Source organism: Macrotis lagotis, chromosome 2, assembly GCF_037893015.1.
Source record: "Macrotis lagotis isolate mMagLag1 chromosome 2, bilby.v1.9.chrom.fasta, whole genome shotgun sequence".
Taxonomy (NCBI): domain Eukaryota; kingdom Metazoa; phylum Chordata; class Mammalia; order Peramelemorphia; family Peramelidae; genus Macrotis; species Macrotis lagotis.
This window is the reverse complement of record NC_133659.1, coordinates 17,266,547-17,279,155: the sequence shown is the minus strand read 5'-3', so window position 1 is coordinate 17,279,155 and position 12,609 is coordinate 17,266,547. Positions and strand designations below refer to the sequence as shown.

General features: G+C 40.4%; 1 protein-coding gene across 5 annotated transcripts in view; it reads left to right on the top strand.

Annotated features, from left to right (window-relative positions):
- NFIA (nuclear factor I A) overlaps positions 1 to 12,609 on the top strand; it is a 690,308-nt gene that overhangs the window by 314,287 nt on the left and 363,412 nt on the right. For 2 of the 5 annotated variants that reach the window (XM_074221293.1, XM_074221296.1), the window contains exon 3: positions 8,014 to 8,106. The exons of the other annotated variants lie outside the window; for them this stretch is intronic. In XM_074221293.1, coding sequence (XP_074077394.1) covers positions 8,014 to 8,106 — 93 coding nt within the window. The remainder of the gene's footprint in view (positions 1 to 8,013; positions 8,107 to 12,609) is intronic. 5 annotated transcript variants of the gene reach the window in all.

Here is a 12,609-nt window from a genome sequence, read left to right as displayed (position 1 = left end):
TCATAGCAGTAGTAGTTGTAGTTGTAGCAATAGTAGCAGCAGAAGCAGCCCCAGTAGTCATAGCAGAAAGGTGTGGTGGGGTAGTAATAGTAGTAGTGTTGTAGTATTGATGGTGCTGGTGCTAGTAGAAGTAATAGATGGAGTAGAAGGGGGGAGGGAGGAGGAAGATCAGGGATCAGAGAGTCACTAGACTTTTTCTTATTTTTTTAAAAGCATCTCTCAGTCGAGGCAGAGGCTAAGGTAGAAAATATCCTAGAGTGGCTCAGGTGACCTGGGCTTACAACCTGCTGCTGATCCTTGCTAAGCAGTGTGACCCAGGATGAATGGCTTAATGTCTCTGAGCTTGTTTCTTCATGCACAGAAGTCAAGATAGCCTCTTTTGCATTCCCCACCTCACCAGTGGCTTATAGAAGAGATAATTGCTAATAATTAAAAAAAAAAAAAGCTTAAATGTATTTGACTAGACAGAATTAAATGAAAATATAATAATGTCAGGCAACAAACTACCATTTATTGACTGCTCATTCTGGACCAGGTACCTTGGTAAGTGCTGGGGGACATGGTGACAAAGCAAGAAATAGGACTTAAGCTCGGGGAGTTTACATTCTTTTGGGGGCGGAAACAGCCATAGAGCAGTGAGGAGAGTTCGTCATTTATTAAAGTATTTAATAGGATTTAGAGCTAGAAAGGACCTGGTCCTTATTATTCTTTCATTTTACATAAGACAAACACACAACCCTTGTATTTAAAAGAAAAAAAAATGTTGAGGTCCTTTTTCCCAACTGAATTGTAAGCTTTTGAAGACAGGATCCATATCATATACTCTTTCCTTGGTCCTGTGGCACTAGAACATCATATGACCATCAAATCTTTCCACCTTAGAGTTGGTCCTCTAAGATCTATGATTAGAAGAGACCTTAGAGTTCATTGATTGCCCCTTTGACTTTTTTGTTTGAAGAAACTGAGGCCTGAGGTGGAAGAGAGACTTTCCCAAATTCATGTGGCTAGAAATAAGCAGAGTTGGGATTCAATTGAGCCAGGCCTTCTGCCTCCTGTGGCTTTTCCAAGATAGCCCACTGCTTCACATGTATTAACATTCATTAACTCCCTTGAGGGTCTTCTTTTCACATAACCCAGACTCCTCCATGAAAGTCAAAAATGTATGAGATTTGGGTTCAGAGAAGACGGTCAGTGATCACTTGGAATGTTGTTACGTTTTCTATTTTAAGGCTCATCGCCTAATCTGTCAATCAGTGAAATTCATGGATGACTGTTTTCTTGTGAAAAATAATCCAATTTTGGAGCTTTAGGTGCCCAAGAATGACAGACCACATTTCTCTTTTTTTTTCCCAAAAAATAAATAAGCAAATTTCTAAATACTTGTATGATGAAAATTAAGGTGCAGGATGATTGCTAATGAAGTAATTGTAGGTGGCAGCTTTAACTTTTAAAAGTGTTTTCTAGCAAATGATAGAGACCTGGGCCAAATAATTTACAGGGTAATGGAGTCAAATATAATTATAGTAAAGTCCTCTTATATCAAGTCTCTGAAAATTAAGGGAGTTTTGTAAAAGCGGGATCTTGCCCTGTAGGAAGAGATCTGTGGTATGGCTGCTTGGGAATGGTTTCCATTTTGTTTGACAATATTTAAGTTGCTTCTTTGCTTTGAAAATATACTTGGACTTTCTGCATTGTAGGAAAATATGCAATGCTGATTTGATATTTCCATCTAACACATTTTTATAGTCCTAATTAGCTTCAAGTGTGCATCTTGAAAGATCGGTAGGATGAAGAATGTCCCCTTGAATGAAGGCTAAAGTTAGAGGGCTGGGACTATATTATCTATCTCTTGGTGGGAATTGAGGCAGCTTTGTTTTCAAAATGGGTTGATAAGTCTCCTAATATGTGTCAGACCTAACACCACTACTGGTGATTCATATGGAAACCAAGGATATTTCCAAAGGAAATTTGGAGATCATAACTGGGGATTCCAAAGTCCTGGGTAGGAACTTAAGCACCTAGAGGTGTTATAGTTGGCAGTTTTTCAAGATTGCTCATTGAAGGTAAAGATCTTGGAGAGGAAGCAGAGTGGATAGAGGACAGCATGGGTTTTCTAGACCTAGCCTAAGAAAGAGGAATGACAGTTTCTTGGCCAGGGATGGAGTATATCCAATGAGGTCCAAAAAGAAAATGATTTGGTTGGAGATGGGGTGAAACGATTCAGAGGGCTTGCAGAACTAATTAAACTTAAATTTAGTATAGAGAGGAGAAGATATGTCACAGTAATTCACAAGAAACAATGGAAAACAAGAAAAACAAAGAAATCATATCTTATAGCTGCACTGAGAGGGGTCACCCTGCTATATTTTTAGATGGCAGCGGCACATATAATTTGATATATAATATAGAAAGTAACTGAGATAGTTACACAGAAGAGAAATAGAACCTCAAAAGTGTCACTGAGATTTGGTGGGATGTGATTCATAATCGAATATGGGAATAGAAAGACAAAACCTTTTTTTAATTTAAGGAAAAAAAAGCAGAGTAGCTGTAAAGGACTGCATGAAAAAGCATTTCCAAAACACTATTTTCCATTCACTGTGCTATATGATGGAGATCTTAAAATAAAAGGACCATCCTTAAGGACCTCTTATTCTCAAGAGCGTCTACATTGAGAGCCCATGGTGGGATAACTGGAGTCAGGAAGAATGGTATTCACATCTCCCCTCAGATGTTGAGGTTATTTGTGTGACCTTGTGTAAACTACTTCACTGCTCTGTCTGTGCCTCAGTTTCCATAGCTGTAAAATGAGAAAGGGGTTGAATTCAAAGACTTAAAGTCATTTCTACTACTAAACATATGATCCCTGAAACTCAAGGATGTTCTTAGGAGGAAATACTTCATCTGTAGGAGAAACATGGTGCCCAATGTTTGCTGGGGAGAATGGACAGGGGGCAAAGAATAAGTTTTGGATAAATGGGAATATACCACAGGCCAGCTGGAGAAACTTAATGATGAATTCTTGATAAAGATCACAAAGCTGGCATGGATGCTTACTACAGTAGAGATTGGGAACCTGGACATATGCTTGAGGGCTCTCTCTGCCAAAAACAGAGTGACTAAGACATTCTCAATTTGCCAGCTGACAATTTCATCTTTTACAAGGTAGAAGACATGACCAGGTGTTACTATGCCATACTATAAGTTCCTCTAGTATTACTATTACTATACTGTAAAGAGGGAGTGGTTTATAAAGTTGAGAAGATATGAATATTTTTATGATCCATAAAGAAGGGGATGGTAGAGGAAAATCAGATATAATCTGACCTGTGCTCAACATTCCAGTAGAATAACTTTCAAAGAATTCAGAGACAGGCTATTGATCAACCAAAATGCATTTATTAAACTCCTGCTGTATGCCTGAGTACTGAGAATACATACATACATATATATGTATACATATATACATACATATATATATATATATATGTATATATATATATATATATGTTTATTCAGTGAATGAAAAAGAAGCCTGCTTCCAAAGAGTTTCTCCTGGCCTGAAATGATTGAAAGTAGTAAGCCCCCATACATGCTGAGAGAGCCTAAGGACTTCTCTAAATGTCTAAAATGAAATACATGGAAGTCATTTATATTTAAATGCAATGCCCTTAAAAAAGAACCCTTCCCCTAAATAAAAACAAAGTCAGAGGTAGGAGGTTTTCTAGAGGAAATTTGGAGGAGTTCAGTCCCAGAAAATTCAGGTGAAAAAGAAAAGAGGAGGAGGAAGAGAAGGAGGAATTCTTCTCAAGGGATACTTTCAGGGTTTATTGAAAAACTGGGGCTTTGGGGCAGCTAGGTGGCAGAGTGGATAGAGCATTGGCCCTGGAGTCAGGAAGACCTGAGTTCAAATCCAGCCCCAGACACTTCATCATGACCTAGCTGTGTGACCTTGGGCAAGCCATTGCCTTGCACAAGCTAAAAACCCCTGGGGCTTTGGAAGACCATCCTAACTGAAGATGAGAAGAGAGTAGGGGTCTAGAGGTTTGGCCTCTAGAGGAGCTGGGGCTTGCAGTCAATACTGAAGATAATTCCAAGTGGCGCCCTCCAGGAAGGGCTGGTAGTACTGAGATGACAGAAAAATGTTGATTTGGCACAACTATTGAATTCATTCTGTTTCTTCTGTAATCTCTACCCAGACACATGGACCTCAGACCAGGAAGGATATAACAATAGCTATCCTTTATATGGCACTTTAAGTTAGTAAAGCTCTTGCCATATATTACCTTACTGAATGTCACAGCAATCCCCATTTTACAGAAGAGAAAATCGAGGCTAAGAGATTGAGTGATTTGCCAAGTGTCACAAAGCTAGTGTTCCTGAGGCAGAATTTGAACTCTGCTCAGTAAGTTCAATCACCTGAACCATGTGAATGACAACCCAGACTCCTGGAAGGACTTTCAAATGTGATGGTGAAAAAGTATATGAAATGAATACTGATGAGCAGAACATGGCATCACCCAGGAGAAAGGCAAATATTGCAAACCATGGGCCTACCCATTTGAAGCTGAATTCATGCAAAATGCTAGAATGATTCATTAAAGGTATCATTTGCATTTTAGGAAAGTGGTGATCACAGGAAACTAGCAAAGGTTCCTAATGACCTAGTCCTAGAAGATTGCCTCAAGGCCTTTTTTGTTAGGGTTTCCAAGCTAGGTCAGGGCAGAACAATGGACATAGTATATTCTTATTTCTGCAAGGGATTTTATTAAGTCTCTTTCAATAGCTTCTAGGGGAGAAAAGTGGCAAGATGTGGATTAGATGGCTGTAGATTGAAGCCCAAGTATGTTGATTAACACATTGATATTAACCTGTAGGAATTCCCTAGTGGAGTACTCTTAAGTCTCTGTATGTGACCTTGCCATTTTAATAATCTAATGGTTAAATTCAATTAATTCAATTTAATAATTTAATTAGTGATTTAATAATTTTTTTTTTCACTGATTTGGATGAAGGCACAAATCTCATACTTCTCAGAGTTGTGAAGGATGAGTGGCCATATTATATAATGGCAGAACAGGGAGGCCAGGATGGTGGACAAGTTCTCACATGAGGAAATTCAATAAATGTACAGTGTTTAAATTCAGGAAACAAATTAGGATAGGATAAGTGAGGAGAATGCAACTAAAAGTCACATCATGGGGAAAGACCCAATAGTGTGCAAAGGATTGTGAACTCAGTGTTGTAGGATAATAGTGGGGTATGGCTGCTAGGAAAGCCAATTCTGTCTAAGGCTGCATTAATAGAAATACAGTGCCTCCAGTTAAGGAGTTGATACATTCCTCTTGTATTCAGCTCTGGATGGACTCCTTATGGATAACTGTGTCCTCTGCTAGGTACAGCATTTTAGAAGGGATGCAGACAATCACGGAAGGCAGCTTGCTGAGGGGCCTGGAAATTTTGGATGCATTTAATCCACTGCATCAAAGAAAAATAACTAAGAGAGAATTTACTAGGACTTGTCGAATATATAAAGATTTGGCCATGGGACATCTTCATTTCAAAGCATGAAAGTATCAGAGTCACATGGAAAGAGGATTAGACGTTTTTCTAACTTGGCTAAAGAGTAGGGAGCTAGGGCCAGCAAGGGGAAATGGTAGGAAAGTAAATTTTGGCTCAATGTAAGGGGAAAAAAACTTCTTAAGAGATGAACTTTCCAAAAAAAAAAAGGAATGAGTAACATACTTTAGGAGTGAGTTCCCTGTTACCAAAGGTCTTATGGCTATCAGTTTAGACCTTTATTAAGCATTATTTCTTTATTAATTTGTTTCTATATTATTACATATTTACTAAGTACCAAGCTGAGATTGCTAGACTTTTGAGTTGTTGAAGAAAGGATACATACTCTGAGTAGATGTTAAATTGGTTGATTCCCCAGATTCCTTCCAGTTCTCCAGCTCTCTTAAAATTTAGATTTGCTTTTGAGGCAGAAGTACATTATCCTTAGGACTGGATAATGTTCAGTATAACCCCAGATGAAGGAAGCCCTTCCCCTCCAGGTTGAACAATTAATATGCTAGGGCAATTTGGGGAGACTGGGAGTATGTTCCAATTTGCATTAAGCTGGCTAACATTAACCATCTCCTCAGGCTAATATCCATTATTGAATATTATCTTTTAGCTGTACATGTCACTTGTAGGTATTTTAAAGGAGACACTGCTAATTGTATTATTTCTGTTGAAAAAAGGGAATGGGTGGGTTTTGGCATCGTTTGCATTTGGAGAGGAAACCCAAATTTTTCCTTTCAGGGTCTCTTGAAATTTGTTATACCTGAATTTTCCCTCTAGGAAAGTGTGGATGGTTGGCAGATCTCCACATCAGTTGGGTGCTTTGCTTTACAATCCCTTTTCACTAGCATTTTCTATATAGGAAGGGACCAGAAGAGTTCTGCTTTTTTTTTCAACCAGGAAAGATACAATTAAAGCATCTTAGTGCTTTTACGTAAGAACCGAGTCTACCAGATTCTGTCAATTTTGTTAGAAAACACTACACTCTAGAGACTAACTCTACATTGTAGTGTGATCCATATGAGCTCTGAGCATTCTTCTCCCAATGGCAATTTTCACAAGCAATTAGGGTTCTCAAAGCAAGAATACCTTTTCACCTCAGGATTCTAGGTTTACTCCTGATATATGGGTGGGGTATCTTCCCCTTGGCTTAGGAGCAGCTAGGTGGCTCAGTAGATAGAACACTGGACCTGGAGTCAAGGGGACCTGAGTTTAAATCCAGCCTCAGACACTTAATAATTACCTAGCTGTGTGGCCTTGGGCAAGTCACTTAACCCCATTGCCTTGCAAAAAACAAACAAAAAAAAAGGTTCTTCTAATACCCCTGGCTTAAGTTTCCACTTTGAATGTTTTTCCTAGCTGTAATTATCAGTTGTAATTCATATTACCCTCATATCATCAATTGACCCTGGGATTAGGATCATTTAATCAGTTAATATTTTAAAAAAGTATGTATATATATATATATATTTATATTTATATTTATATGTATGCACATATATAAATTTGTGGAGGAAGAGAAAGCAAGAGATATAGCAAGAATAGAGTACAAAACAACACACAAACACACACACACACACACACACACAGAAACACACAAACACATATCCCCTCAGACTCAGCGATTACACTTTCCCCATCCCATTTCAGGTTCAGGGCAGAGTGGGCTCAAACTTTGACAGTTTTGACAAAGTGGTTACTCTTACCAAGCCCATTTCCAATTGCAACATAGTTAATGGATGAAGGCATCCCAGAAAATGGCATGGATGGAGGTTGACTCTGGTTCCCTGATCAGCTGGATCCTGCCTGTTATTCCTTGGAGCTGTGTGAGCAGCCAGATCTGGTCCAGGCTTCTATCCCTGGACCTTTAGAGATCTCACAAGGTTATAGCCTGGACCATTCCATTTCTAACACTCATTCATCTAAGAATAGGGAAAAAATAACAGATGCAAAGAATCAGAGATCGTTGACATGTTGACAACTTTTCACAGTTGTCTCACAGACAGAGAGAGGAGAAGAGGGGGAGAGACGAAAGAAGGGTAAGTGTGGGAGAGAGAATCAGAGAATGACAGAGAGAAACCGACAGAAGGGAAAGAAAACAGACCAAGATATAAAGACAGACAAGATGGGGGGACACAAGTTAAAGAGGAGATGGAAAGGACAAATAAAGAAGAGGTCACATTCCATGGAGTGCCAATTTCTGCCTCAGCAGTCATTCCAAAATCCTTTTTTTCCAGACAGAAAAGAGCAATAACAGAATGTTTGAGGTGGACTGAAATGGAGAACAGGACCTGCGTATTGCTCATTTTCAGAAATTGGCTTGGCAAATATGTTCCTTCTCTCTTGACTGAGTCCTCATTGGTCAGTCCCCCATTACATTAACATTGTAGATTAGAAATTGAAGGTATCTCAGAGATCATTTGCTCCAACCCTGTCATTTTACAGATGAGGAAACTGAGGCTCAAACTGATGACATTACCCTCCACTGCCATCCAGATAGCCAATGGAAGGAGCAGGTCTCCAGGACTCTTTCACCAAGTACTATTTTGCCTCTTAAATTCCATGTAATTTAATGATGACCAAACTGGCAGAGTAGTGTGGGGGGGTCAAGGACTTCTCTTCTGAGTTTGTCTCCTCAGCGGAGCACCAGCAACTGAGAAGGTTGACTGAGCTGACTCTTTTTCAGTAAAGATTTTTGTTGGAAATGTCTAGGAAATATCCTCAATGAGATTCATAGGTTGACAGAAGAGGTAAGGCCAGTGATGAGCACAGGCCAAATAAAGTGGGTAGAATATTTCTGTTACCTTAATCATGACAGAACTGGGTGAGAAGTCTTCTCCTTCTTTTTCCTCCACTTCTTTCTTCTCCTGATTTGGGACTGTTCATCCTTTAAAAAATTCCAAGAATTTCTTAGTTGGAAGGGATCTCAGACCATCTAAATAAACCCATCTCTGACTCAGAATGTCTTCTATACTATGGCTAATAGATGATATCTCGGGTCTTCACCTAAAGATAGCTAGGAATAGATGGTGTGCAGTCGATGTAAGTGCCCATAAATTATCCCTTTGAGGGTCAGGAGGTAACAGGAAAAATACTTGAATGGAAAGTCAAAGAACTGACTTCAAATCCTGCTTCTTCCACTCTTTACTACTTACTTTTGGGTGATTTAGGACAAGTCAGTTGGCCTCTTAGACTTACTGTCCTTATCTGTCCAAGAAGGAGTTTGGCAAGGTAACCTGTAAAAGTCCTTCTACCTCTAAATCACTGAGTCCATGAGCCTAGGTTCCATTCAATTGGAAGGTATTGTGGTTTGTTTGGGGTTTTTTTTTTTGGAATGGGACACTCAGAAAGGGGTTTTTGATGAGTAGGCTGGTGGGATTAAGTGAAGGAAGATTCAGACTAGGCCTAATTCAACATGGCCTAGCACAGTTCTGCCTCAATGATCCCAACAAATACTTTTTTAAAAAGTTCCTACCACATCTCCAATAAAGGGGGGGGGATATTTTGTTCTGTGTATGATTGGTTTATGAGATCTTAGTGAAATAGGGAATTTCACTAAACCAAACCAAAGCAAACCAAAGACAGTTTTAAGGGGGCAACTGATGGTGTCCCACTTTGGCCTATGTTTAGATTAACTGCATATAGCACTGACCTTCTCTCCAAGTCTAGATCATTGTCTATCTCTGAATGGGAAATGAATTTCTAGAATTATTAGGATCAAAGAAATCCCCAGGGTTTTCCAATCTAGGTTTCCCTCTCAAGGTCAATTGACTATCTTTTGACAGTGACCCACTGAACCAATAGGATGAGAGGAAGAGCAGAGGAATGTTGTCTATTCCTGCCCAGGCCAGGAATGGACAAAGGCTATCTTCTTTAAAATGCAGGGAGAGTCATGGGAGGTGGGCAGGAGCTGTTTAGGAGTGAGGGTGGAAGGATTTGAAGGGATCGTTTGGTCACTGTGAGTGTCTTTTCACCTTTTCCTTCCTTTGCTAGTAGTCCTGGGCAGCAGGGCTTTCAGAGCTCTCTGCTTCTTGGGAATTGGGGCTGGGGATGCTGGGGCTTCCCAAGGGTGGACGTGAAGAGAAGGATGGCCCATTGTTGATTTTTTTTCTCTTGATAGGGACACAAACAAGGAAAACTCATCTAGCAAAGTAGCAGCCTAGCTTTTCATTTTTGTCCCTGAGTGATTGATTTCTTTCATTCAGGGGGATGATGGGGTGGGGGGCAGGGGCTGGGAAGAGTCTTAGAAAGGGAAGAAGACAAGGAAAAGGAGAAGAGAAAGGCTGAGATTTATGACCTTCTGAAACTCTGCCTTTCTATTGGCTAGTCTGATTGTGGAAATTCAGGGGAACCTGAGAAAAGACTGGCCCCAATCAGTGATAACAGGTCAAGGGGTGTCTAGGGATTGTAGGGGGGGATGGAAAATGAGGGTCTGGGGCCTGAAGGCCCATGGTGATATTTTTAATTTCCCCCTCAAAACATAAAGCCCAACAGTTCCCAGATCAGGGGCGGGGGGGTGGGGGTGGAGACAGACCACCCAGAGCCAGGTTATATCAAAGGTGGTTTTGCAAACTATTAGTCTAACAGTGTAGTTGCCTCCAATTTGCCCTCAGCCTCACTGAGTAGCTTCAGAATGGGAAGATAATAATGGAAAAGATTTTTTAAAAATCTGTTTCCTCCATTTGGGTTTTTTCTATATGGACTTCTTGAGTAACATGACCCAATGTGGCCATTATCTGACCTCACTTACACTTGACTTCCTCTGCACAAAGGAAATTTATGGTTGTTTATTCTCCCCTCCTATCAGCTATTAGTGCCTAATCATATGGTCTATCGATCATGAGATTAATCACCTGTCTGAAGAGGCAGCAGGCCTGGTGGAATGCTGCTCCCACTATTTGGGGAGGAACTTCAACCTTTCAGGCAAACTTCAAAAGTCACAACCATTAGTCACTGCCCAAAGGCCCTGGCCTGGGCACTGGTAGAACCCCAGGAGGCAAATGCTTGGTTTTTTTTTAAGCTAGGTCTTCTGGCTTTTCCTCTGGGGGTTAGAACTGTCCCTTGTCAGGGCAAGGAGCCATGCTCCCATGAGATGCTTCCCAAGGCTCCATATAAATAATGGTTAGAGATGAAAATATTCAGGTTTTGTTAAAGCAAGGCCCAAGAGTGCTGGCATAATTAAAAGTCTGTCAGAATTTCTATTATAAAATCTTATTTTGAAGAGTTTATTACTGTGAAGTCCATTAGAATTTTCTTGGACCAAGGCTTTACTAAAAGCAAAGCATCATAGTATGAGATCATTCCCCCCCTTTTTCATTCAAAGGAATAATTCCTTCTTCCTCCCTCCTTTCCTTCCTTCCTTCTTTATTTCTTCCTTCCTTCCTTCCTTCCTTCCTTCCTTCCTTCCTTCCTTCCTTCCTTCCTTCCTTCCTTCCCTCCCTCCCTCCCTCCCTTCCTTCCTCTTTAAGATTTTGAACTTGGATGAGAGGGGGGAAAAGGTGTAGAAAGAAGGCTGTGCTGATGGAAGATGGAAGATTTGGAGTAAAAAGGGATCTCAAAAGTCATAGGTTTATAGCTGTAGATATAAAAAGGACTTATTTCAACTGTTGCCATCTTGTAAATAAAGACCAAAGAGAAGAGAGTGATTCACTAAAGACCATACGACTTGTAAGTGCCAAAGTTGGGATTTGAACATGGCCCAGCCAATCCAGGAAGCCCTGCTCTATATTGTGAACACACTCAGGCAGTCTCCCTTCCTTGCTACCATCCTGTTCATTCTGAGCATTTGCCTTGATTTTACCCATGATCTCTACCATATCCAACATGACCTTCCCTCTTCATCTTTCCTTCTTCATCTTCTGAGGTCATTTCAGTTAGCTGATTAGTGGACAATTATTTTTAAGTACAAAACATGTCCTCAACAATGGCCAGTATCTTTCATGGAACCATTCCCCAATCTTCCCAAATAAAAAATGATTTTTTTCCTTCTCTGAATTTCTCATAAGACTCTGTCTATCTTTACCATTTCTCATTGTTCGTTATTCCCCCTCTCTAAAACATTTTCTCCAGTTGGACGGTAACCTTTTTTTCTTGAATTTATATTTATTTATTCTTATTTTTGTACAAATGATGTTTTTATACATTATTAAAATATTCTTGTTTAAGAGCAAACATAACACTCCCTCATGGCCCACATGAGCAATAGAGACAAAAATTACAATTAATAATAATAATAATAATAATAGAGGCAGTCAGGTGACGCAGTGGATGGAGCACTGGCCCTGGAGCCAGGAGCACCTGAGCCCAAATCTGGCTCCAGACACCCAACAATCACCCAGCTGTGTGACCCTGGGAAATCCACCCCAACCCCATTGCCCTGCAAAACCCCCAAAAACCTAAAATAAAATAAAATAATAATAATAATAATAGATAGGGGTGGCCAGGTGGCTCAGCAGACAGAGCACTGGCCCTGAAGCCAGGAGCACCCGGGTCCAAATTCAGTCTCAGACACCCAGCAGTCACCCAGCTATGTGGCCCCGGGCAAGCCACCCAACCCCATTTACCCTGCAAACCCCCCTCAAAGCCAATAATGCTAATAATAATGATGATGATGATGATGATATAAAATGTGCTTCAGTCTGTGTTCCAACACTTCCAGCTCTGTCATAGGTAGATCATATTCTTTATGATAAGTCCATCGCAAAAGCTACTTCCATATTTTTCCACCATTGCCATTGCTGATCGCAGCTCCCTCCATTCATACTTCCCTACTGCCATATACTATATTTTCTCTCTCCTTTCACTTTGTCCCTCTTCTTAAATGTGCTGTAGGGTAGCTGAGTGGTGCAGCAGATAGATCCTCAGCCCTGGAGCCAAGGGTCCCTGAGCCCACATAGCACCCCTTAGGCCCAGCATAGATGGTAAACTTCTTGAGGGGAGGGTCTTATGAATCCACCTTCATGTCCCTTGACCTGAGCAAACTAAGTGATCTCCAGGGGCTCAATGATTTATCTTAGGTTAGATTGAATGTCCTCCCTGTCA